The sequence below is a fragment of the Phocoena sinus genome, chromosome 17, assembly GCF_008692025.1.
Source record: "Phocoena sinus isolate mPhoSin1 chromosome 17, mPhoSin1.pri, whole genome shotgun sequence".
Lineage (NCBI taxonomy): Eukaryota > Metazoa > Chordata > Mammalia > Artiodactyla > Phocoenidae > Phocoena > Phocoena sinus.
The window spans coordinates 76,592,675-76,618,980 of record NC_045779.1 but is presented as its reverse complement, the minus strand read 5'-3'; the positions used below and the strand labels follow the sequence as shown (position 1 = coordinate 76,618,980).

General features: G+C 45.7%; 1 protein-coding gene across 1 annotated transcript in view; it reads left to right on the top strand.

Moving 5' to 3' along the window:
• The window catches only part of PTK2 (protein tyrosine kinase 2), a 167,526-nt gene that overhangs the window by 127,115 nt on the left and 14,105 nt on the right, over positions 1-26,306 (top strand). The window contains 7 exon segments of the mRNA XM_032610452.1: positions 2,213-2,324; positions 8,475-8,561; positions 10,035-10,142; positions 10,144-10,161; positions 10,163-10,174; positions 10,889-11,020; positions 22,686-22,748. Coding sequence (XP_032466343.1) covers positions 2,213-2,324; positions 8,475-8,561; positions 10,035-10,142; positions 10,144-10,161; positions 10,163-10,174; positions 10,889-11,020; positions 22,686-22,748 — 532 coding nt within the window.

Sequence of the window (26,306 nt, the reverse complement as noted above, 5' to 3'; positions counted from 1 at the left end):
ATTGCTACTAAAAATAGTTGGACTTTGGGAAAATATGTTTAAATTTGACCTCCTTGACACTCTGCACATTCCACTGTTTTGCTCTGGGTTCCTCAGCAGCTGTAAAGAGGAAAGTTCAGAACTGTCTCCATGGGCACTCTTACTCCATCTATGGAAGAGCCTTCCCATCGTAAAAACAGATACTTCAGGAGTTATTTATGTTCTGCACTACTGTGAGCAGCAAGTTATGCTTTCTCCGAAGCGTTTTGACATGTTAGTTTTTGGTATGATACTGAGGAACTCGCTTCCCGGTTACCCCTGCGTTCCGTGTTCAGTGGTAGCAGGTGATGAAGGGCCGAGAGGGAGGCTTCAGACAGTGAATCAGTGGGTCAGAGAACAGTGAGTGCGGGCGGAGGGTCAGGGCAGGTGGAGGCCAAGAGGGTCTCCTTATGCAAGGGCCCTCCCGTGACCTATGTGGAGGTGTTTGCGGGGAGCAGTAACCTTCAGGTCAGGGTGGCCCAGTTCACAAAACAGCCCATGTGAAATAAATTGCCTTCGTGAGACCTATTTAAAATTAAGTTCCATTGCTTTAAAGAACCTGTCACGCTTGGCCTTCTCATAGCTTGCCTTTATTTTAATGATTTGAAGAAGTTAGAAATAAGGACGATTTTTTTTACTTGATTTTTTTTCCTGATTGTTATGGACTTTTCAGTTGTTTAAAACTACGCAATTTTTGGAAATTCTGACTTGGAGTCTGTTACTTGTTTTGAGGCCAGGTGATTGAGAGCGGGGCGCTGAAAAGACCCTAATCGGAGGCAGCCCTCTCTCAGGCCAGGGGTCTGTCTGAACCCCTGCTCCCAGCGGCCACCCTCCCGGCAGCCTGCACCCGTCCCCTGTGAGGCACGGGGAGGTGGTGACTGGTCTTCCTCACCAGCCAGTGCACGTGCTCGGCTGATGGTGGCTTCACTCTCCTGTCATCACTAAGGCAGAATGTGGTCCGGGGTCTGTGCTAGTTCTGGGGGCGTGGAAAGTGGCAACTCTCAGCCCATTGTGGGCAAAGGCCAAGCAAACAGGCTGTCGCACGCACTTGACCTGTGAATCGTGGGACCTGGGGCCAGGTTCCCGACAGCGCTGGCTCGGCCTGCATCTGGCCAGCCTCGAGGGTGTCGCCAGAGCCTGCACTGTTGTTAAAGTGTTGTGCTATTCACTCAGCCATGACCGTCTAGATGGAGTGAGAAGAAAAATGAAATCATATTTTGAGGAGGGGGTTGCTTTTCTCTAAAGTGCTAATGTGGTCATGGAGGGAAACATTCCCTTTCCTTAAAACACAAAACAAAACTCCCATCTGTAGTAAGGGCTCGCTGACTCAGGGCAGTTACGAGCTGAATTCTGTGTGTCCTCTGCTGCTGTAAATTGCATGAGTGCAGCTGCGTGAGAAACAGCCTGCCCTCGCCTCCAGGCAGCAGGAATGTCTCCTGGAAACAGTCGAGCTGAGCCGGATTCCCAGATTAGAAAGAAAGGCTCTGGGGCCGCTGACCTCACTCTCTCATGAGCTGCTGGCGCTGGGAGGTTCTCTGCTGCCCTCCACCAGGAGGCTGGGACTGGGAAGCCCCAGGACGCGGCGGCGGGGCGGCGGGCGGGCGGGCAGCAGAGGGCGGTGGCCGCTCCCGCGATGGCCCAGAGCCCAGGTGCGGAGCCCTGAGCGGCCCGGCGGGTAAGTAGCTGCGTGACCCGGTGTGGAGCTGCCAGTTTCAAGCCGGCAGGAGTTTCAGAAGTGCTTGTAGATACTGTTGCATTTCCTTCCTTCCTGATGAGGCAAAGTGCTGGTTAAAGTGGAAGTTGGTAGGAGGTCGTGGGCAGTGTGGGGAGCGTTGGGCCGCATGGCTGTTTGGTCGGTTGCTGTGCTGCTGTGGTGGCACTGTGAGGGCTGGGTCTGTGCTGTGCGGAGCGCTGCTCGGGATTTGCTCAGGGGAGCTCTGCTGCTTAAAGGAAACTGGCGTTCAGACCATCCATCCTGGCCCCCCTGTGGTTTCCCAGCTCCTCCTTGTGTTGCCAGCTGCCCTTCCCTTACCTGAGGCTGTGCCCCTTGCATCAAGGCCATTCTGGAATCCTTTTGTGAAGTTAGAAACCCGATCCTCTTTCCCGCGGGGTTCCTCGGGTCGTCAGGGTGGGGTCTGGTGTGTGCGAGCTCCCCCCGTGTCAGCTCCCCTTACATACTGTGTTGTCTCTCTAGCACAATCCTGGAAGAAGAGAAGGTCCAGCAAGAAGAACGGATGAGGATGGAGTCCAGAAGGCAGGTCACAGTGTCCTGGGACTCTGGAGGGTCCGACGAAGCACCACCCAAGGTAGCAAAGGCCCCCACCCCGTCTCTGGCATTATGCCTACTAACTTTTGCAGTTTATGCTGTAGGCAGCTGCTGTCTGTGGGGAGAAAACCAAATAGCGGGTTATTCTAAGAGGAATCACTGCAACTTCTGTTCCTTGTTCGCCCCGCCGCATACCACCCCAACGTGCACCCGTTTCCCTAATTTGCGTTGCAGCTCTGAGCTGTTCGAAGTCATGAGTGATGGATTAGACCTGACCTTCAATTCCCCCCCCCCCCCACCGCCCCCATCATCAGACTTAACTGAGCACGCCGGCTCGGGGAGGTTTCTCTCTGCTGGTGCCAGGGACCTTCCTGATGACCAGGTAGACTATAACCAAGCCGAGAACGCTTTACGTTTTGCTTTATTTTGAAAGGAGTCAGCTTCCACCTGACCTGGTTCCTTTTGGGTTTTGTTTTGTTTTGCTGAGAACCTGGTGCACATTTTCTGCCTTTTCCTCATCTGTGGCGGTGGCTGGGTTGTCAGCGTGGGGAGGTCTGCCAGCAGCACCCCAGCCCTGCCCTGCATCCTCCCGGCCTTCCGCAGGCGGCCAGAGCCTTCCCCTCTTGTTCAGCTGGGCTGGAGCTGGACACAGTTGGCCCTTAAACACTCTCCTCAGATCAGGATTCTTTGTTCTCCTTTTGCTTTTGACAGGATGGTATTTTCACACAGTGGCTTACTTGCCATGAATAATCCAGTTCAGTTCATTTTCTGGATGGTAAATAGATAATAGGCTTTTTTTGCAGTTAATAGTTACCTGCTACTTGATATTTGATTAGCTAAAAATATATTAAAGGAACTCTGACAGTTCCTTACTTCATTTTCTTTTGAAAATGTTCAGAAATCTGTTAACAAAAGCGCTATTTAAATATTGTACCCATATTTTTATCATGATGCCTGAAATCTGTTTTCTCGGCCATTGTTTTAAACTATTACGGTAAATATTATTACACATTGAAAGTGAACACAGGTGACTGACCCTGTTCCTCAGAATTTTAGAGGTGAAGGGTTCTGTAGCCTGGCTTCCTCCACCAGTGGGAAAACTGAGGCCCAGAGAAGGAGGAGGGCCTGTGGTCCGTTCTGTCGGTGTTACTATGAGCTGGTTAGTGCTCAGACCACAACGTTTCTCTGTCGCTCCTCGTGTTACAACAACGAAGTCCCTAGCTACCCACCGAAAAGCCATGCACCCCAGCATCTGCGGCCTCCACCTTGTATACACGGGTTTGCTCGTTTCCTCACTAACTACTGTGGAAGGGTCCAGCACCGGAGAGTCTTGAAGTTAGTTTCTCAGGCCTGGAAACCAGGTGGATCTGTTCACAGGTGGCTCTGATGACCAGGTGGATTACCTGCCTGTTCCCAGCCTCACGTGCCTCATCTGTGAAGTGAGGGTACTAGTGTTCCCCACCTCTTAGGGGTGTTGTGAAGACCAAGTGAGAGACAATGCATTCACAGCACTTGTTTTGGTCACAGGAGTGTAAGGAACTCTACGTAGTTGATGATCAGCACAAATGATGTGCTAGTGCTGTGCACAGCGTTCCCCTAAAGCTCACAGAATTAACCCTATCCATCCAAACATGATTACGTATCCCAGTTTGTATGGTTTTTTAATAATTTTCATGTGGCTGAGTTTTGAAGGCTGTGATATTAAGTTCATGGGCAGAGATGGAGGTGGTTAGACTTCTTTGTGTACAGAACAAAGGTGAGTTCTGCTTAACTTTTTAAATATCCTCACATTTCTTTCTTTAGGATGTTTTCAACGTGTATATTTTGAGGCTCTTTTCTGTAGTCAGAGATGGTTCTACCCTTCAGAGTGGGTCAGCAGACTATACCCCACTGCCTGTTTCTGTTGATGAATGTTTTATTGCATGAACTGCCCCCTTGGCTTGTGTGTTGTCCATGGCTGGGTACCCCCTACACAGACGGACTTGAGTGGTTCCGTTACAGTATGGCTCAAAAAGATTAAAATATTTACTCTTTGGGAACTCCCTGGCGGTCCGGTGGTTAGGACTTTCCCCTAACTGAGAACTGAGAACCCCTCAGCTTTCACTGCTGAGGCTGCAGGTTCGATCCCTGGTCAGGGAACTAAGATCCCACAAGCTGCACGGCGCAACCATATAGATAAAATATTTACTCTTTGATCCCAAATTAAAAGTTTGGCAGCCCCCAAATTAAAAAAAAATTTTTTTAATTACTTAATTTATTTTTGGCTGCATTGGTCTTCGTTGCTGTGTGCGGGCTTTCTCTAGTTGCGGCGAGCAGGGGCTACTCTTCCTTGCGGCGTGCAGGCTTCTCATTGCGGTGGCTTCTCTTGTTGTGGAGCACGGGCTTCAGTAGATGCGGCATGTGGGCTTAGTAGTTGTGGCTTGCGGGCTCTAGAGCGCAGGCTCAGTAGTTGTGGCGCACGGGCTTTGTTGCTCCACGGCACGTGGGGTCCTCCTGGACAAGGGTTCAAACCCGTGTCGCCTGCATTGGCAGGTGGATTCTTAACCACTGTGCCACCAGGAAAGTCCCCAGATTAAAATTTTAATGGGTAGAGGGAATTCCCTGGCAGTCCAGTGGTTAGGACTCAGGTTTTCCATTGCCAAGGGCCCAGGTTCAATCTCTGGTCAGGGAACTGAGACCCCACTAAGATCCCACAAGCTGCGCAGTGCGGCCAAAAAAAAAAAAAAAAAAAAAATTTAATGGGTAGAAGATCACCTACATTAGTATATATATGCAGATACTCGATGTTTTCATTTCTAATAATGTAAATATTGGTGGATATATTCCAGATAAGTAAAGGCTCGTGGAGTCCTCAGTAACTTCTGAGAATGTAAAGGCGTCCTGAGAACAGCTACCTTAGCATAGTGTTTCTCAGCCCTGATCAGACCCAGCATTCCGTTTATATAAAAAATATTTTATAATGCCCCGTTTACTAATCCTGAAATAAAATACATAGGTTATAAAATGACTTAATAATTTCAAGATACCAGCACAGCCAAGAGACTGTGAACTGTACAAGAGAAATAAAAGTAACTTCTAATAGCATTATGCACACACCTGTGTAAAATACTCGGGTATAATTACACTGGGAGGTGCGGTGGAGGAGCCAGGTGCCCACACCTGTGTGTGGTAGGCTCGCCCTGGACACAGCAGCTGCACACGCAGACCCTGCAGCCACAGCTGACTGTGGATCTCATTCGTCTTGATGATGTGATTTTCTAGAAGGGTGAAGAATCTTGGTAAAGTTCAAACGAAACAAAGTATAATTGTCCATCAGTATTCACAGTAGTTGCTCTTCTGGAAAGTTCAGTGTCTGATAAACTATGCAAAATACCATTTGTGTTTGTATGTCAGACGGAGTTGGTTCTCGGTTCAGACTACAGGGCTCCTTGTTGTTGTTTTACCTGTGTAAGGTGGAGAAAGACCTGAACGTGGCACAGGCCCTGCTGTTCAGCCCCGCTGTCCCTCCCACCTGCCTGCCACCCTCAGTGCCGGGCCCTGCAGGCAGCAGGAGCGCCCTCTCGGTACCCTAGGCCCCCATCGGGGGCACTGCCGTCCAGCTGAGGACCACGAGTGTAGGATGTGTTGGGTTTTCCTTTTTCTTCCTCCTCACTTGGGAGGCTTTCAACAAAAACTCCCCCAGCTCCATCATTTGCTTCATGAAAATCCAAGTTTCTGTCTTTGAGGAGGAGATGCAATCAGCCTGCTAAACCTTGTACTTAGTAGCAGGTGACACGTCTGGATACCTCAGCCCAGCTCAGCTCATTCGATCTTTGTGGCAGCCCTGTCCCCACCTCATTCTTGAAGGCACAGTGGGCAAGTTGCCCCGGCCTGGCACTGGCCATTTCCTGGCCTGCCCTCTTGGCTGCCACGCTGAGTCCGTACTTGTAGAGAAGGAAAACAGAACTGTTAGCAGTACGTCCGTGCTCTCCGCGGCGGGTGGCTAACAAAGTTCCATTTTGTGGTATTCTTGGTGCGGTAGTTTCGTCTTCTGTAAGACATGTTTTCATATTTTTATCTGTTATCTTTATTTTGAAATGGAACCTTACAAGTGTTACCGTTTGCTACCCATGTAAGTATTTGAGCCACTGGAGGATGTTCTGTGGAGATTTTGCCGTTCTTTGATCTTTCCTTTTGTAATTCCCCTTTTATTTGGTGAGTCACTGTGTGCTTGTCATAGAGTAGCAGCACAGCACAGCAGACTCTGGAGGCAGGCAGTTCTGCCATTACCAGCTGTGCAGCCTGTTTGCATCACCTGACCTCTCTGAGCCTCTGTTTTATCCTCTGTAAAATGGGGTGATAATACTTCTTTGTACCATTGGTCTCAGACTTCTCAGATTGTACATACGACACCTAGCTCTGCACGTAGGACACATTGAGTAAAAGTTTTGTGGTTTTTTTTGAGTAAAAGTTTTTATTTTTGCCTGTGTTACTTAACCTGCCACCTCCAAAATGTAAGCCAGCAGACACAACTGTCCACCTGTCAGATAGCTGTGAATACTGTCCTAATTCCTGGGTCTGCACCCTCCCATACTTGGACTCCAGGAAGCCTTTGCCATACGACCATTGTAATGCATACATATTAACACACACCTTTCAAACGGCTGTTGCCGCTGAAATGTCAGAGGACAGAGATAGTCAGACATTTCTGCCTCTTCTTAACCACTTGTTCAAGTGAAACCTTTAAAAATATAAATCTGGAGAGTAGTCCCTAAGGGCTTCATGGAACAAAATTGCCACCCTAGCACACAAGCAAAGCCCGTGACTCCCCCTTCATGCCCTTCCCTCTTTCGGAGGGTCTTGGGGATCCGTCCTCACATTTAGTTAAGTTTGGAGTAGACTGCACCTGGGGGCTGAAATGCAACAGGGCTAAAGGGGTTGGGGAGCCTTCCCACCCTCAGAGGCTTAACAGGCCCGCACAGCAGGGCGGGAGCAAGTGCAGGGGTAGCTGCAGTCCACGTGCTTGTAGGAGAGCAGGGGATATGCTTCTGTGTCAGGAGGGAGAGGGAGGGGTGACACGGGAGACCCGGGACAGGAGTCTGTCCGGCACGCATTCCAGGCCAAGGGGGGTGACACTGTTTCGAGACTCAGACTCACTCAGAACTTAGCCAAAGTGAAGTGTGTGTTCATCCAGGACCACCTGTGTCCACGGGAAAGCGACATAGGCACTGAGGCATTTTCCTTCCTTCCCTGGGCCCCAAGTCTATTTCCTTCAAGTCTGGTCTTTATTCGCCTGGAGAGCCCTGAGTTTCCACTTTGTTAAATCCCTCAGGTTTAGGAGACTTTATTGACTTCATCTTCCATTTCAGACTTAACCGTTCTTTGCTCTGACTTTAAATTCACGTGTCAAACAATGAGGATTTTAGAGCTGGAAGTGACTTCAGGGTCCCTCCAAGTCAACCCCAGTTCTTTAGATGAAGAAATAGAATCCGGCTGGTTCACGCACGGTGCTCCCAGCCGGTGAGGAGCAGAAAGGAAAGCCTCCAGGCTTGCATTTGCGTGATGCTGAATGGTATTGAGGCGTCTTCTTCTGTGCTTATTGGCCATTGGTAGATCTTCTTTGGGTCTACTCAGATCTTTTGCACACTGTTTACTTAGATTATTTGCCACTTTCTTGTTGAAGTTATAAGAGTTCTTTCTATATGCTGGATATGAATCTTATCAGATAGATGATTTGCAGATACTTTCTTCCATTCACGGGTTGTCTTTCACTTTCTTGATGTTGTCATTTGCAACACAAAACTTTTAATTTTGATGAAGTCCAGTTTATCTTCTCTTTCTTTTGTTGACTGAGCTTTCGGCATCCTAAGAACCATGGCCTAACCCAGAGGGTCACAAAGATTTACTCCTGCGTTTTCTTCTAAGAGTTTTTATCGTTTTAGCTCTCACGTTTGAGTTAATTTCTATGTATGTTGTGGGGAAGGGGGGGGTCTAGCTTCATTTTTCGCATGTGGATATCCTGTTGTCCCAGCATTATGTGTTGAAAAAGACTGTTACCCCCCATGGAAATGTCCTCACAGATACCCTTTATCATTCTTTCCAACTAAGTTCTTATAGAAAAATTATCTTTTTCTATTCTTTTTAATAAAATGCGGATTTACCAAAATATCGGGATACTTATTCATGTGATGCTCTGTTGATTTGTTCACAGCCCAGCAGACCTGGTTATCCTAGTCCGAGGTCCAGCGAAGGGTTTCATCCCAGCCCACAGCACATGGTACAGACCAATCACTACCAGGTATACCGTATCATTACTGTTAAAAGATGTGTTATTTTATTCTTCAGCACATTGGGGGTGGGGAAATATACATTGTATATATTTATAAATTAAAACATTCATTTTTTCATCGAACAGATGAATGATTCTCTCCCAAGCCCCACGTTTCCTTACCTTGTAAATAAGAACGGCTATGGGACATTTCCTGTAGGCCTTTTCAGCTTGAAATGCTCATTTGATCCTTGCACGTCGTTGGTGTCATAGGAAACTGCCTTAGATCATTTGAAATCTCTTTGTTGTAAAAATTCCTAGAAGTTCTCTGGCAGTGATATATCCCTTCTGACCAGAAATAGTCGCTGATACAGCATTTTATGTTTAGTAGAGTTTTTTATTAAAATATTTTCATTCAAATAAACTGTGAGAACTACCTGTACATCTTATTTGAAAGTTAAGTAATTACATATTGTCAGTATGGAGTTTTGGTATAAATCAATGCCTAGAGACCTAACAAATGCATGAAATCTTTGTTGAAGGGAATTTGGAATATGGATTTGGCTGTGCTTTATCTCCTTTAAAAAGTAGCTGACAAGCCTGGCTGCCCAGTACCAGCCTAATGAGTTAGGGAGACAGGTACTGATTCCTTGTCTCTTTTTCTCTTGATTGAGGGAGAACCATGTAAAGAAATTCCTCTCACTTTCCTTCTGCCTTGAAATTTTTCTCCGTGTCCAGCTAAATGTTTTTCTCTGCCTTTGAGATCATTGGTAGACTGTGAAGGCCTGCCTTCTCTCACCATCCACACTGGCTCACTAGAGGACAGGCATGTGGGGGCCTTGTTTGTTCTTTGCCGGTGGAGTAGTAGTGAGTTGGGCAGGAAAGGGACTTGTAGAGAGGCGGCTTAACCGTGTTTATGGCCCACTGCTTCTACGTCCGAGGTGGTCTGTGCTCAGCACTGTAGTAAGTGTAGAACCCCAAAGTGAAGAATTTCGGGTTCCCTAGCGTCTGTCTGCACTAGCTGTCGACTGTGGCCATAACAGACGGCCTTTCTCGAGGCTGCAGTTGAGAGTCCGTTTCCTCGCCTTTACCGGCTTCTAGAGGCACCTGCATTCCTTGGCTCGTGGCCCGTCCCTCCACTTCAAAGCCCAAGTATCTCTCTGACTGTTCTTCAGTAGCCACACCCCCTTTCTCTCCCCTCTGCTTCCCTCTTGCATTTTTAGGGACCCTTATGATCACGTATGGTCCACTCAGATCGTCCAGGATAATCTCCCCACCTAATGATTCCTGATTGATAATCACATCTGCACAGTCCCTTTGGCGTGTAAGCTACCATATTCACACAGGTCCCAGGGATTAGGGCGTGGACAAGCTTGAGGAGCCGTTATTCTGCTGCCACGTTATTCTCTATAATCTCAGTTACTTCCTTTCACGTGGAAAGCAGAACTGTGCAGAAGTCGTACTGCGTCAGACCCTGACCTGGCCGCTTCACTCACCCCGCAGGTCTCTGGCTACCCTGGCTCAAATGGAATCACAGCCGTGGCTGGCAGCATCTACCCAGGCCAGGCATCTCTTTTGGACCAAACAGATTCGTGGAATCACAGACCACAAGGAGATATCGATGTGGCAAGCCCAACGTGGAGGTAAATTGGATGTTCTTTGGGCTTTGCTCTGTTAACTGATGAGGCTGTGCCAAGGTACAGGATTTCTAAATCCTAAGATTTCTCAAATTTAGATGCCCTCATTCTAAGATCAGACGCTCTCTGGGTCTGTGAATCTTCACTAAACGATGGAGAGATGCTACCGTCATTAGCCCATTCATTTGAAAAGCAGAGCCCTACATGAGGCCAAGGAACAGACAGCCTCCAGCTCTGCAGACCGTGTTAATTTTTACTGAATTTTCTTGGTAAAACCAAGAACCACTCCTATAATATTAAAAATCATTTCTTTGAATCCAAGAACATCTGTAGTTGTCTGCTCTTCAAGCTCTTTTCCTTGGAGTACACATGCTTTATACTCTATAATATGTGTGTGTCGTATTTAATCCTCCTCCCATTATTTTACTTCCAGATTGTTTCCACTTTTTCGCTCTAACTAATGATGCATTCTCTGCCCCATATCTTGGATCACTTCTTTAGAGTAGGTCCCTGCAAGTGAACCGTTGTACGCTTTTTAAAGCTGTTTCACGCACGTTAAACTTGTAACCCTCAGAAAGTTGCTCCCGCCGGCAGAGTAGAAGAGACCCTACTTCCACCACACTTGCCGTTTTGCTTAATTGTTTGGAAAGACACACAGAAAAAAAAGTAAGAGCCTCACACACAGACTTCTGAGAGTGGACCTTTTAACTCCTCCTCCAGGACTCTGCAACACTGGACCTGCGTGGCATCGGGCAGGTGTTGCCGACCCACCTGATGGAGGAGCGGCTGATCCGGCAGCAGCAGGAGATGGAAGAGGACCAGCGCTGGCTGGAGAAGGAGGAGAGGTTTCTGGTAACTGAGTCTCAGAAAGTTCTTGCACCCCTAAGCCTCTGGAGTTGGCTCTACTGCAGATGATGGCAAACCTCATCTGTTCCAGAGCAGGAGCCTTTGTTCACCTGCTTCCTAAAACTTGCAATAGTGGGTCGTTCGCTTTTCTTGAATTACTTTTTCAGGATAAATTTCTAGGAGGTCTGTAGTAGAATCACAGGCTCAGATGTAGAACCGTTTCTGTGGTTTTGTGTTACTGCCACGTTTACACAGAAACGACTCCCACTGAAGTGTCAGCTTGCACATAAGACACTGCCTCTCGCTACTGCAAGGCACATGACTAGATAGCCCGGGGGCCCCGAGCTTGCCTTCCTGGGCTCCTCTGGTTCGAGGTCTGAGAGATGCAGACCTCCTGCCACATACCTCTGGGGTTGTGGGCAGCAAATGTCTTCCTGGGACAACTCTTGTCGACAGCCCCTCAGAAGTCCCTGGGGATAGAGGAGCGGTGACAGAGTGGCCTGCGTGTGTCACGTGGTCCTCAGCCTTAGGACCCCTCCCCTGTCACCCTGCGCAGCTACTTCAGCCTTCCTGAAGTAGCCTGAAGAGAAGAAGGCCTGGACGGAGCCAGGACTCAGAGTGCTTCCGCAAAGCCCATACCTGGCTAGTCCAGAGCTGGTCCCTCATGCTTTGACCATAAACATCCCGAGGCCACCTCTACGTCACCCTCTGTGCTGAGGGACCAGACACTGATGAGGGGATACAACGCTGTTCATGCATCTCTGGGAGTCCTACAGGCACAGAAACATTAAATCAACAACCAGTGGTTTTACGAGACAGCGGTTCATCACCTGTGATCCGGATTTCATTCTTTATACGGGGCTTTCTTTTTGAAAACTGTAGTTTCAAATTAAACAAAGCAAGCTGTGCACAAGTTTGGTGAGGCACGTTTTAACCTATCCGGGTGGCCGCTGCCCTCGCTGCAGGGGGAGTGAGGGCCATCTTGGCACGAACAGGGACCTGGGAGCAAATCACATTAGGTGGAGGCACTTTCTCACCTTTCTTTTCTTTTTCTTTTAAAATTGAGGCCTGCAGACATCACACACACCCCACACTCATTTAACTGCCAGACAGGACTAATGCACACAGCCCTGTCACAGCTTAATGGTTAAGATCGTACAAAATACTTATCACGTGTCGGTCACCATCCTACATATTTCTCATACAGAAAGTCATTCAGTCTTTATAACCACCCTGTGGGGAAGAGACAGGTCCAAAGTATTTTATCCGAAACTTTTGAGGGTTCTGTGTGCTACACTATTTTTTTGCTTTAGGAAGTTAATGAAGGGAATCCCCTGGCGGTCCAGTGGTTAGGTCTCAGCGCTTTCACTGCCAGGGACCAGGTTCAATCCCTGGTCGGGGAACTAAGATCCCGTAAGCCTTGCAGTGCGGCCAAAAAAAAAAAAAAAAAAGAAAGAAAATTAATGAAATATGACGCACATGCTGTATATTATATAAGTATTCCAATAGCATACAGAGTTAAAAGCACTAACACTCTTAGAGCAAAACACAGGTGTTCACATTACCAGGTGTAAAGACAGCCCTCACATCAGTTCAGGTCAGGTTTTGCCACAAAATTAGTTTCCTTCAAGCTTAAAAAAACAAACAAACTTACCAGTCTTTTAGTACATTTTAGATTTTGGAAACGAGAATAAAGGACAGTATACCTACCCTTTATTACCCTCGTGTTAGAGATGAGGAAATTGCCCGAGACCACTGGGTAGCGTTGGCCGAGCCGGGGTCTTTGGTGCCCGCCACTCTGCCAGCCGGAGTGCCCGGCTGCACACAGCTCGGCACTCCCACGGCCTAGTGCTCCTCTGCGTGTGCATTTACTGTAACGTATACGAAATACCGCTGGGCGCTGTGAACCATTCACTTTTGAACAAAAGTTTCATCAAATCAAAATTCTAAATTATTTAAATCAAAGCGTATCTTGAGATTATAAGGCAAGCGGCAAAAATTGGTTATTATTATTTACTATACTAATCTGAGCAAATCTGTTTGGATATTATATCAGTTCCAAGAATACAGCTGCTGTTCCCTAGCCCTACCTTTTAACCTTTTGTCCAGATAGCCTACTTTCCCGCATTGATTTGTATTTTAAAAAGGCAGTGTTACAAACTCTTCAAACTCGAGTTAGTATACGTAAATACCAGTGTCTGGTGTATGATCGCCGAGGGTGGAGGAGGCCGCGGCTGCGAGCTGCTCTGACAGAGCGCAGCCGGCGGCGAGAGCAGGAGGGGGGCCTGGGGGTGCCACTCGGGGTCGGGATGATGTTGGCGCCCAGGCCTCGAGATAGCTTGGAATTTGCAGGGCAGACAGGCTCAGGAAGTATGCTCATGCCTTGGGAAGAGCTTGCTGGTGGGGAAGGTGATGGGCCCAGGCCCAGGCTCCATCTTCCCAGTGATGTCAGGTACTCTGCATCAGAGGCTCCAGACACTGCCGGCTCATCTGCCGTAGGGGTTGTTCCTTTTAATTGAGATAATTTACATACAGTGGACTGCGCAGGTCTTAAGCGTACATTTTGGTGAGTTTTGATAAATACATTAAGTCCATATAACCCATTCTCCATACGTGTGACATTTCTGTCACTCCAGATGGCTTCCGTGCCACGTTGAAAATCCACTAATGAAGTCGTATAATGAACTCCCCCCGGGGAGTCCAGTCAGTGCTGTGTCCTGTGACAGCCTCAGTGTACCTGTCTCCTCAGCCTGGGACATTTCCATTTGTTCCTGATCCCTTTTATTTCTCCCATGTAACTTTTTAATTTTCTCTAAGTCCATATCTTCCCTTATTAAATTACTGCCCATTCATTTAGAGCTTCCCATCACTGATAATGGTATCTCATTTTCATTGAACTTTTTAGTTGTTATTTCCGTATATGCATATGAATTTTAGGAAATTATCTTGTATGTAACAATACTTACCACATGAAATTTTTTCTGACTGATTTCCTTGGATTTTTTCTATCCATGCACGGTTATCACTTTTTAAAAAACATTTTCTTTCTCCATTTTCAGTTATGTATCTCATATTGGCCCTGAAGCATCTCTTGCCAACTTTGTATTAAACAGGTTCTTGCCTGCTTTATTTTTTTAAACCCCACATTTGTGTATTTATTTATTTTTGGCTGTGTTGGGTCTTCGTTTCTGTGCGAGGGCTTTCTCTAGTTGTGGCAAGCGGGGGCCACTCTTCATCGCGATGCGCGGGCTTCTCACTGTCGCGGCCTCTCTTGTTGTGGGGCACAGGCTCCAGATGCTCAGGCTCAGCAGTTGTGGCTCACGGGCCTAGTTGCTCCGCGGCATGTGGGATCTTCCCAGACCAGGGCTCGAATCCCTGTCTCCTGCATTAGCAGGCAGACTCTCAACCACTGCGCCACCAGGGAAGCCCATCCTGCTTTTATTTTTAAAGATAATGTCCGTAATAGTTTTCTCCATTAAGTATAATGCTGGCTCTCTATTTTTAAACTAACCTTTTTAAAGCTTTTAAAAGGCTTAACGTGATGAATTATGTGAAGCATTTTGCTTGGTTTTATGCTGGACCCTCATTCCAGAGAGAAGTCCCCACTAAGTCGTGGTTGATGATCCTTTGAAGGTCCTGGTGTCTTTTGTTTGTGATGTTTTATTAGAATTTCCTGTCGATCTTCATAAGCAAGAGTGATTTATTATTCATTGTTAATGGTTTCAAGATCAGAACAGTGTTGATGTCCTCAGTCGAATAATCCCTGCCCCATCTGCGTTGGCCGTTGGTCAGGCAGCCGGTGTAGGTGGGGGGCTGAGAGCAAGTGAGCCGTCAGGACGGGCCCAGCCTCGGCGTGAGCAACTGGGTGAGCGAGCCACAGCGCCGCTGCCAGGGGAGGGAAGGTGAGGAGGTGAGGGCAAGTAAATGTCAAGGCTGAGGCGTCGTACATGGCATCTCTGAGATCCTGTCCCCTCCAAGCTGTGTTTCGTGCCGCAGCCGTGGTGACATTTCTACACCTCGGGTCTGATCCTGGCCTTCTCTGACTTAAAACCTCCCAGTGACCGCCACAGGATGACCACCTGGGGCCCTCCATCCTTCCTGTCCTTGAGACGCAGCCCCTCTAGGTCAGCCCTGGTTGTGACAGAGCGGACGGAGCGCAGGGGAGGCCCAGCATGCAGGGCCATCAGGGCAGGCTGAGCAGCTGAAGAACATGCCAGGGTGAGGGCACACCGAGTGCAGGAGCCTAGGCGCTGGGGTCAGCTAGGGAAAGCTTCAAAATCCTAGTTACCGCGGCCCTACGTAAGTTGTTTAACCTCTCTCTGCTGTGATTTGTTAATCTGTAAGATAATTATAATTTCCTCTGTAAAATGCGAGAGTGCTTTTCTGTAGGGTTGAGTGGAGGATTAAATGTATAACGCGTAGACAGTGGAAGGGATAGGGAATACACCATTAATTTTTCCAAGGGCTTTTAATCTCTCATTCAGTTTGTTCTCTGTAGCAGCCAGGAGCGCTACATTGATGAGAATCTAGAATCCTAGATCGTACACATCGCCCAGAATACATGCAGGCGGCTCCCAACCCGAGATGAGTGTAATAGATGGGGTGAGAGATTTTAGCCAGTGTCGAAGGCATTCTGCAAAGGAGCGTCGCTGGTATCACGCGGGAGCTGGACACCCTTTCACTGGATTTATTTGTTATCAGTGAACCTTTAATTCGTTGCTTGTTTTTTGGGGTTTTTTTTCCCCCTTAATTCATTTTTGCTGTTGTTAGAGCTCCCTTAGGTAGGCTGTTTTTAGCAGCTGGCTAACAAGGCCCTGGCTGTGTCTGGCCGCCACGTTTCCCCGAGGAGGCAGAATCTGCATGCAGGACATGGAGCCTTTTAGGCCCAGGTGCTTCCCAGTGCAGGCTTCTCAAGCTGTCAGTGAAGGAGGACCTGTTTCTATTTTTTTTTCCTAAACCACTGTAGACCTGATACTCTAGTGAAATAAAATAAGAAGCAGTTACTAGAAAAAGGAAATTTTTTAAAAGGTATACAGACTTTTATTATGAGCTCCAACAGACCTAAAAATTACTATTTCAGATTGCTCTAGAAATTTCTAAAGATGCTCATCCTCTGTTTCTGTCTCATCACGACCTGGTAACAGCAAATCATTCCTGACCCGCCCTGGTCCTCGGACTGTGCTGGGAGCAGCCCTGCCGCTCCCTTCTGTGAGGTCAGCTTGTACTCGGGTGGAAGAGTCATGTTCTTACTGGAAAAATTAAAGTTGCTTTGTCAGTAGCGATTCCCAGATTTTTTCTGACAGATCAGAATCGATAGCTATTTATTGAAGCCTCCTGTTTTAGGACGTACATCATTGTATGAGGTTACTTTTTTATCGAGCACTTTGGAGAGTCGAGTCGAGCATCCCTCCATCAGCACACATAAGGCAGGCTCTTGCCCTGGGGCACACAGCTGTGACCTACAGCGCAGGGTCTTTGTGGTGTCCCCACCCCCTTCTGTGATCTCAGTGCAGCCCGAGTGGTTTCTGAGTTGCCTCTGTGCCTGTGAATCCACGGCTGTAAAAGCTCTCTTGCAAACTGGCCAGAGAGAGAGCTGGCAGCCTTGACTAGAACCTCAGTCCATTGAGAGGACTTTCTTTCCTATTGGGTGCTGCTTAAAGAGAGAGTAACTGTGTTACTTGTTTATTTTTATTGCCATGCACACAGTCATTTTCTAATGCAGGGCTGTGCTGAAGATAGGATTTTAATTTTAAAATGAGAAAGTTTTGAGTATATAAAGCCTGCTTTGTGTCCTGAGAAAGGAAATGAATGTCTGAGCTGTTTTCCCTCTCGCAGCAGAACCAGTCAGCAGGAATGAAAGGTGAACATCAAGACGGGGTCAGAGAGTCCAAGACGGGGACTCTGCTCTCAGCCAGGCCACATCCCTCCCATGTGTATTCCACAGTCCAGATTTGAAGACAATGTGTAGTGCAAGGGGAAAGGACTTTGAGTTGAAAGCCTTAGGTTTGAAGTTTTCTAGAGTGATAGCAACATGGAACTAGAGATCAAGCCTGAACGGTTGGTTACTGTGTTCCCAAAACTGAAAGCAGCACCTTCAGCCCCCATCTGTTGCCTAAGAGAAGGGAATACGCATGCCCACACGGAAAAGAACTGGAGATAACCCACCTGCCCGTTAACAGCAGAACGGATGCAACAAGGGCATGTTGCACAACAGTAAGAACGAGCAAACTACTACACACAACCACAGGGCTGAATCTTAGACACCGTGTTCACAAAAGATGTCAGACACACACGAGTGCTTCTTACAGGACCCAGTTGTAAGAAGTTCAGAAACAGTCGTCTGGGCTGGAAGTCAGAGGAGGGGTCCCTTTGGTGAACTGCAGCCTGCGGGTTATCTGCTCTGTGTCTTGATTGGGGTGGCGTGTTAGGCAGGGGTACTGACCTTTACACTTAAGAACTGTGGGCTTTGTTGTATACAAGTTATACCTGAATTTGAAAAAAAGAAAGAAAATGCATACCTGACGGGGAAAATAATCAGATAGGCCCAGACGTTCTTTATGTCTGTTATCCATTTCTGTAAGATTTTAAATAGAAATTGCCTTTGCCTCCTTTTTGTCTTTAGTATTACGATCTTCAGATCCAGAATATTTTATTTTGAAGTGTAATTGACTTAGAATATTATATTAGTTTCAGGTGTACGACATAGTAATTCAATATTTTTATATATTACAGAATGATCATCAGTGTAGGTCTAGTTACATCTGTCACCATACAAAGTTATTACAGTATTAGCCAATCCATTCCCCACACTGTACATTACATCTCATTGACCCATTTATTTTATAACTGGAAGTTTGTCCCTCTTAATCTCCCTCACCTATTTCACTCATCCCCCCCACCCCTCCCCTCTGGCAACCACCTGTTCTCTGTACCTGTGAGTCCGTTTCTGTTCTGTTTGTTCATTTGGTTTTGGGGAGGTTATTTGTTTTTTGTTTTTTTTAGATTCTACATATAAGTGAAATCATACAGTATTTGTCTTTCTCCGATTGACTGACTTCACTTTGCATGATACCCTCTGTGTTGTTGCAAATGGCAAGATTTCATTCTTTTTTACGGCCAGCTAATATTCCATTGTGTGTATATGTACCACACCTTCTTTATCCATTCCTCTATAAGTGGGAACTTAGGTTGCTTCCATATCTTGGCTATTGTAAATAATGCTGCAGTGAACGTAGGGGTGCATATATCTTTTCAAAGCAGTTTTTTGGTTTTCTTCAGAAAAATACCTGGAACTAGAATTATTGGATTATATGATAGTTCTATTTTTTTTTTTAATTAATTTATTTTTTTGCAGTACGCGGGCCTGTCACTGTTGTGGCCTCTCCCGTTGCGGAGCACAGGCTCTGGACGCACAGGCTCAGTGGCCATAGCTCACGGGCCTAGCTGCTCCGCGGCACGTGGGGTCTTCCTGGACCGGGGCACGAACCTGTGTCCCCTGCGTCGGCAGGCGGACTCTCAACCACAGCGCCACCAGGGAAGCCCCTGTTTGTTTGTTTTAATACTTTTTTTTTTAAGGAAACTTTATTACTTTTATTTATTTATTTTTTTGGCTGCATTGGGTCTTCGTTGTTGCGCGGGCTTTCTCTAGTTGAGGCAAGTGGAAGCTATTCTTCCTTGCAGTGCGCAGGCTCACTGTGGTGGCTTCTCTTGTCGCGGAGCATGGGCTCTAGGCACTCAGGCTTCAGTAGTTGTGACACGTGGGCTCAGTAGTTGTGGCTCATGGGCTCTAGAGCGCAGGCTCGGTAGTTGTGCCACGTGGGCTTAGTTGCTCCATGGGGATCTTCCTGGACCAGGGCTCAAACCCGTGTCCCCTGCATTGGCAGGCGGATTCTTAACCACTGTGCCACCAGGGAATTCCTTTCATAATTTGTATATTTATAGTTGTGGTCTTTTCTTTTTTGATTAGAGAAGTCCCTTTAACATTTCTTGTAAAGCCAGTTTTGTGGTGCTGAACTCTTTTACGTAACTTTTGCTTGTCTGTTAAACTCTTTATCTCTCCTTCAAAGCTGAATGATAGCCTTGCTGGGTAGAGTATTCTTGGTTGTAGGTGTTTTCCTTTCATTATTTTGAATGTATGGTTCCACTCCTTCTGGCCTCTGCAAAGTTTCTGTTGAAAAGTCAACTGATAGTCTTATGGCAGTTCTCTTGTACGTAACAAGTTGCTTCTCTCTTACTGGTTTTAAGATTCTCTCTTTATCTTTAGTTTTTGCCATTTTAATTATGTGTCTAGTGTGGACCTCTTTGGGTTCATCTTGTTTGGGATTCTCTGTACTTCGACTTGGATGTCTCGTTCCCTTCCCTTGTTAGGGAAGTTTTCAGCTGTGATATTTTTCAAATAAGGTCTCCACCCCTTTCTCTTTTCTCCTTTTGGGACCCCTATAATTTGAATGTTAGTATGCTTGATGTTGTCCCAGAGGTCTCAAACTGTCCTCTTTTTTTTTTTTTTTTCTTTTTTCTGTTTATCTTGGATGATTTCCACCACTCTGCCTTCCAGTTCACTGATCTGTTCCCCATTCCTCTGTATCCAGTCTACTGTTGATTCCTTCTAGTGTATTTTTTCAGTTATTGTATTCTTCAGCTCTGTTGGGTGCTTCTTTGTATTTTCTAACTCTTTGTTAAACTCTCACTGTGTTCACCCATTCTTCTCCCAAGTTTGTTGACTGTCTTTATGATCATTACCTTGCACTCTTTCTTCGGTAGATTGCATATCTCCACTTTGCTTAGTTCTTCTTCTGGGGTTTTGTCTTATTCTTTTATTTGGAATTCCTCTGTCTCCTCATTTTGCCTAACTCTCTGTGTTTACCTCTGTGTATTAGGAAGGGTCAGTTACATTTTTTCAATCTTGGAGAAGTGGCCTTATGTAAGAGACATCCTATGGAACCCAGCACACCCTCCCCTTTGGTCACCAGAGCTGTATGCTTTTGTCCCATGTGTGGGTCGTGTGGGTCCTTCTGCTGTGGCTGGGCCAGCTACCGTGGGCAGCTGGTAGGTGAGGCTGGCCCAACCCTTTTGGCTGCCTGGCCCTGCCTTGTCCAGTGGCTGCCAGCCTGCTGATAAGAGGGGCTGGGCCCTGGGGCAGCTGGTTGAGGGCCCCAGAGGGCTAGAGATCTAGAATATTCTGTAAGGGGAAAACAGGAGAATTTAGCTTCACCCAGTAGCAGAAACAATAATAGAATCTCTTCTTTTTGACAGGCTGTCTTTGGCTAGATTGCTCTTTAGTTCCCAGCATGACACTTTTATGCAGACAGGCTCTGTCGACTATATCAGGAAAATGCTTAAATATTTCTATTCATGGAACACAAGTGGACTTTACATAGATAGGCCTCCTTTAAGATCGAAACGCTGGGGCTTCCCTGGTGGCGCCGTGGTTGAGAGGCCGCCTGCCGATGCAGGGGACACGGGTTCGTGCCCCGGTCCGGGAAGATCCCACATGCCGCGGAGCGCCTGGGCCTGTGAACCATGGCCTGAGCCTGTGCGTCCGGAGCCTGTGCTCCGCAACGGGAGAGGCCACAACAGTGAGAGGCCCGTGTACCACAAAAAAAAAAAAAAAAAAAAGATTGAAACTCTGTCTTTGGAAAAGTATATCATTGGGGAGTTGTTGTGCATAAAGAAAAATAAGCCATTTCATGTATTTTATATGAAAGTAAAAATAGATAATTCATGTAAATACATGAAACCCAGCACCTTACTCTATAAGCAAACAATATATGAACAGCTTTTGTTTAAGTAAAAACCTAAGTAAAATATTTTCCGCACACAGAGGATACTCACTAAATATTTGTTGCCTGATTGAATCCAGCTCGTGTCGCCTGTAGCAACCGGTTCTGCCTTTCTAAGCTTCACGTTCCTCCTCCGTAAAATCTCTTCTCGTTTGCATTTTTATTAATGCATTCCTTCAGCACATATCTACTAACCATCTCATATGTGCACATCTCTGTGCCAAGCACTTACTTAATCCTTATAATAACTGTGTGGGTGAGGAAATGGGTTAGGAGAGGTGAACCTTGTCCAAGGCAGCTTAGCATCTGTGAGAGGAGAAACAGAGACGTTCTACTACTTAAGGAAGGGGGAGGGGCAGATTGCAACAGGTGGCATTTTGTTTATTGATTGGCTGCAAGTTTTAAGTGAAGTCCAGCAGTGCTGGGGCACAGTCCATCGCGGACCAAGGCAGGACCAGTTTGGCAGCTGATACGCTCAATTTTTCAAATGTTTAAACCCTGTGACTCAGTAATTCAGTTCTTAGAAATCTGTCCCCAGGAACTAATCAGGAATTTAGTCAAAGATTTGTGTACAAAGATGTTTACCCACAGCCTATTTATACAGTTGAAATTTTGAAAATGGCCCAAATGTTCAACAAACAGCAGGATAACTGTTTATTCTACTTGACACGTACGTGGCAGTGACTCAGTACTTTGCCAATATTAACTCGTTTAATCCTGACAAGGATTGGGGTAGTGCATGGCAGGTGCTGTTATCGCCCCATCTTAGAGATGAAGAAGTTGAGGCCTGGGTCACACAGCTGGCAAGGGCGGGAGGCTGACCTGAACCCCGATGGCTACTGCCAGAGCCCAGGCTGTTTCCACCTTTCTCTGTGTGTGACAACATTCATGCTCTGGAATATTATACAGTATTCTAACGTTTTTACCAATTTCCACTATATAATATTATATGAAGGTTATGAAATTATATGACATGGTTTCACTTTTGAAAACACACATTTAAAAGAAAGAGACGAAGCTCGTTTCTCCATCAACACCCCCAACAGGTGCTTGCGGTTGGTGTCCTCAGCATTGGGCCCTCCTCAGGTGTAGGAAGTACGACGCATCAGATGTCAAGACGTTCTTTGTCTAACAAGGAAGTTGTGACTGCCTGATCTCTGCCAAATAGAGGGTCTGTAAGATACAGCAGACTGACAGAGACTAAGAGATGAACGGTCAGCCAGTGTGCCTGGTGGGGGCAGGGGGCAGGAGTCAGTGTGGCTGCCTGGGGACTCCGTGAAATCCATGCCATCGTGGGGCAGGCTGGGGCCACCTCACAGCATTGCTTTCACGAGGCGAAAACCTACCAAGCTCCACACCTTGACAGCATGTGGCCTACTTTGTTAATCTTATGTTAGTGAAATTCATTTACTCTTACTTAAATTAAGTCAAGACTTCTCTGTTTGGTTTCTGTATTCTGGATGCAGTGCCGGGGGAAAACTTGTCACTGGACCATTTGCTGCTTTGGCAAGACAGCCAAGTACATATAAGCCTTAACGTGCCAGGAAGCGGGCATTGGTGCCTCCTCCTGGGGTGGGGATTTTCTAGGTGAAGAAAACTCGCTTTGCTGCTAGGAAGAGAGGTGGAGTGCACATCTTCATGTGTCATATGGGGTCAGGGCACAGGTGCCAGTCCTGTTAGCTATACACATGTGCGGAGAAAGGGGCTTTGCTGGGGCAGCTGACCTGGGCTTGTCACCACTGGGCTTTGAGAATTTTTGTGAAACTGGGGAACTTTTAACTCTTCTTGTTCAGAGGACAATTGTGTTACAAAAGGAAGAAACTTAGTACAGAAATATGTCAGTGATTTTCAAACCAAGAATGAAACTGTTCGGTTTGCTTTTGTTTCTCTAGAAACCTGACGTGCGGCTCTCTCGAGGCAGCATCGACAGGGAGGATGGAGGTCCTCAGGGCCCGGTAAGCAGCTGCCCACGTTCTCATCAGGATCTGGACCACTTTGTGTCCTGGGATATCCAAGCTTACTAGCATTTGTCGTATGGAACACAATAATTCATTCTATAACTAAAATCAACGTTTTAGCCAAGATTATTAAAACTTAAAGTACGCAGCCCAACATGCATATTTAGGTAGAAAAATTTCTACCCCATTACTAATACACTCTTTTCAATAGTAAGGTGAACTCTCTGTGTCCTAAAGAAATACGTACACAAATTGTTGCTACAGCAAGTTGTCATCTGCTAAATTTTTATACTCTTGTTTCGTGTTTTATGAAAGTTTCCACAGTCAGTCACAGAAAACTTGTTCAAGCAAGATTTTTTTCTGCTGGGTGTTGTAGGGGGAAATGCCTGAAATTCTCTTTAAAGACCTAGCTTATTATCATTATTCCAAATATATTTAAAGACCTAGCTTATTATCATTATTCCAAATATATTTAAAGCCTGCTAGAAATAATCCCTGGTCTTCAGGGGAGAGTATTTAAAACTGTTATGATTTCCATTAGCAGATATCTGGTTAAAATAAATACAGATTTCTTTAAAACTTAAATCCCCAGTAAAAAGGGGAAACGTGCACTTGCTGGGTAACGGACTTAGGGAGATAAATCTCCATCCACCCTAATAAGATTTATGAGTAGAAATAAACCATTTCATTTCTAGACACACATACATACATACATTAGACTGTGTCGTCATCCAGCTCCGAGATGCATAGTTTTCCCTAGTCTGTGCTCTAAAATCCAGCTCCCCATAAGATCTGGCCCCTAGAAGATGTGTTCAGTTGCCAGCATGTGAAGGTTTGGCATTTCCCATAAGATATGCTGGCACAATGGGCTCTGCAGACAGAATATTAGGCATTCCTTAGTCCACAAGTGCAAAATCACACTGTTCCCCAGTTAACATCTCCACATGCAGTGCTCACTCTTTATATTGGAAAGATGACATGTAGCTGAAAGCATTCCTTCTAAGATCAGGAACAAGACAAGGATGCTGACTCTCATCACTTTTATTCAACATAGTATTGGAAGTCCTAGCCACAGCAATCAGACAAGGAAAAGAAATAAAAGGAATCCAAATTGGAAAGGAAGAAGTAAAACTGTCACTGTTTGCAGATGACATGATACTTACATAGAAAATTCTAAAAATGCCACCAGAAAACTACTAGAGCTCATCAGTGAATTCGGTAAAGTTACAGGATACAAAATTAATATACAGAAATCTGTTACATTTCTGTAGATTAAGAATGAACTATTGTTCATTGTTTCCTGTTAAGGAAACAATCCCATTTACCATCGCATCAAAAAGAATAAAATACCTAGGATTAAACCTACCTAGAGAAGTAAAAGCCCTGTTCTCGGAAAACTAGAAGACACTGATGAAAGAAATTGAAGAGAACACAAACGGATGGAAAGATATACTGTGTTCTTGGATTGGAAGCAGTAACATTGTTAAAATGACCATACTACCCAAGGCAATCTACAGATTCAGTGCAATCCCTATCAAAATACTAATAGCTTGTTTTATAAAACTAGAACAAATAATTTTAAAATCTGTATGAAAACACAAAAGAACCCAAATAGCCACAACAATCTTGAGAAAGAAGAACAGAGCTGAAAGAATTACTCTCTCTGACCTCAGACTATACTACAAAGCTATAGTAATCAAAACAGTAAGGTACTGGCACGAAAACAGACATATAGATCAATGGAACAGAATAGAGAGCCCGGAAATAAACCCACGCGCTTATGATCAATTAAGGTATGACAGAGGAGGCAAGAATATACAATGGAGAAAAGACAGTCTCTTCAGTAAGTGGTGCTGGGACAACTGGATAGCTACACGCAAAGAATGAAATTAGAACATTCTCCAACACCATATGCAAAAATAAACTGAAAATGGATTAAAGACTTTAAGATCGGAAACAAAAAAATTTTTTAAGTTTTTAAAGATTTTTAAGAGACCTAAATATAACACCAGAAACCATAAAACTCTTAGAGGAAAACATAGGCAGAACACTCTTTGACATAAATCATAGCAATATTTTTTTGATCTGCCTCCTAAAGCAAAGGAAATAAAAGCAAATATAAAGAAATGGGACCAATTTAAACTTAAAAGCTTTTGCACAGCAAAGGAAACCATTGACAAAATGAAAGACAACCTACTGAATGGGAGAAAATATTTGCAGGTGATATGACCGATATGGGGTTAATATACAAAATATATGAACAGCTCATACAACTCAATGTCAGAAAAAACAAAGCAACCCAATTTAAAAATGAGCAGAAGACCTGAATAGACATTTTTCCAAAGAGGAAATACAGATGGCCAACAGACACATGAAAAGATGCTCAACATGGCTAATCATCAGAGAAATGCAAATCAAAAGCCCAGTAAGATATCACCTCACACTGGTCAGAATGGCCATTATCGAAAAGAACGCAAATAACAAATGTTGGTGAGGATGTGGAGAAAGGGGAACCCTTGTACACTGCTGGGGATGTAAATTGGTGCAGCCACTGTGGAAAACAGTATGGAGGTCTCAAAAAACTAAAAATAGAGCTACCATATGATTTAGCAATCCCACTCCTGGGCATATATCCAAAAAAAACCAGAAACATTAACTTGAAAAGATACATGCACTCCAGTGTTCATAGCAGCATTATTTATAATTGCCAAGATATGGAAGCAACCCAAGTTCATCAGCAGATGAATGGATAAAGAAGCTGTGGTGTATATATACAATGGAATACTACTTAGCCATAAAAAATGGAGTTTTGTCATTTGCAGCAACATGGATGGGCTTGGAGGTTATTATGCTAAGTGAATAAGTCAGAAAGACAAATATTGTATAGTATCACTTACAAACTAGTGCATATAATGAAAAGACTCAGATATAGAGGACAAACTAGTGGTTAACAGTGGAGAGGAGCAATACAAGGGTAGGAGATTAAGAGGTATAAACTATTTTGTATAAAATCAGCTACAGTGGGAATTCCCTGGCGATGCAGTGGTTAGGACTTGGCGCTTTCACTGCTAGGGCCCGGGTTCAACCCCTCGTCAGGAAACTAAGATCCCGCAAGTCGCACGGTACGGCCAAAAAAAATCAGCCTCAAGGGGCTTCCCTGGTGGCGCAGTGGTTGAGAATCCGCTCGCCAGTGCAGGGGACACGGGTTCGAGCCCTGGTCTGGGAAGATCCCACATGCTGAGGAGCAACTAGGCCCACGAGTCACAACTACTGAGCCCACGAGTCACAACTACTGAGCCCACATGCCACAACTACTGAGCCTGTGCGCCGAGAGCCCATGCTCTGCAACAGGAGGAAGCCACCACCATGAGAAGCCCATGACCGCGACGAAGAGTAGTCCCTGCTCGCCGCAACTAGAGAAAGCCTGCATGCAGCAACGAAGACCCAATGCAGCCAAAAATAAATTAAAATAAATTAAGAAAAACGCAAAAAAAAAAAAAAAAAAAAAAAAAAAAATCAGCCTCAAGGACATATTGTAGAACACAGTGAATATAG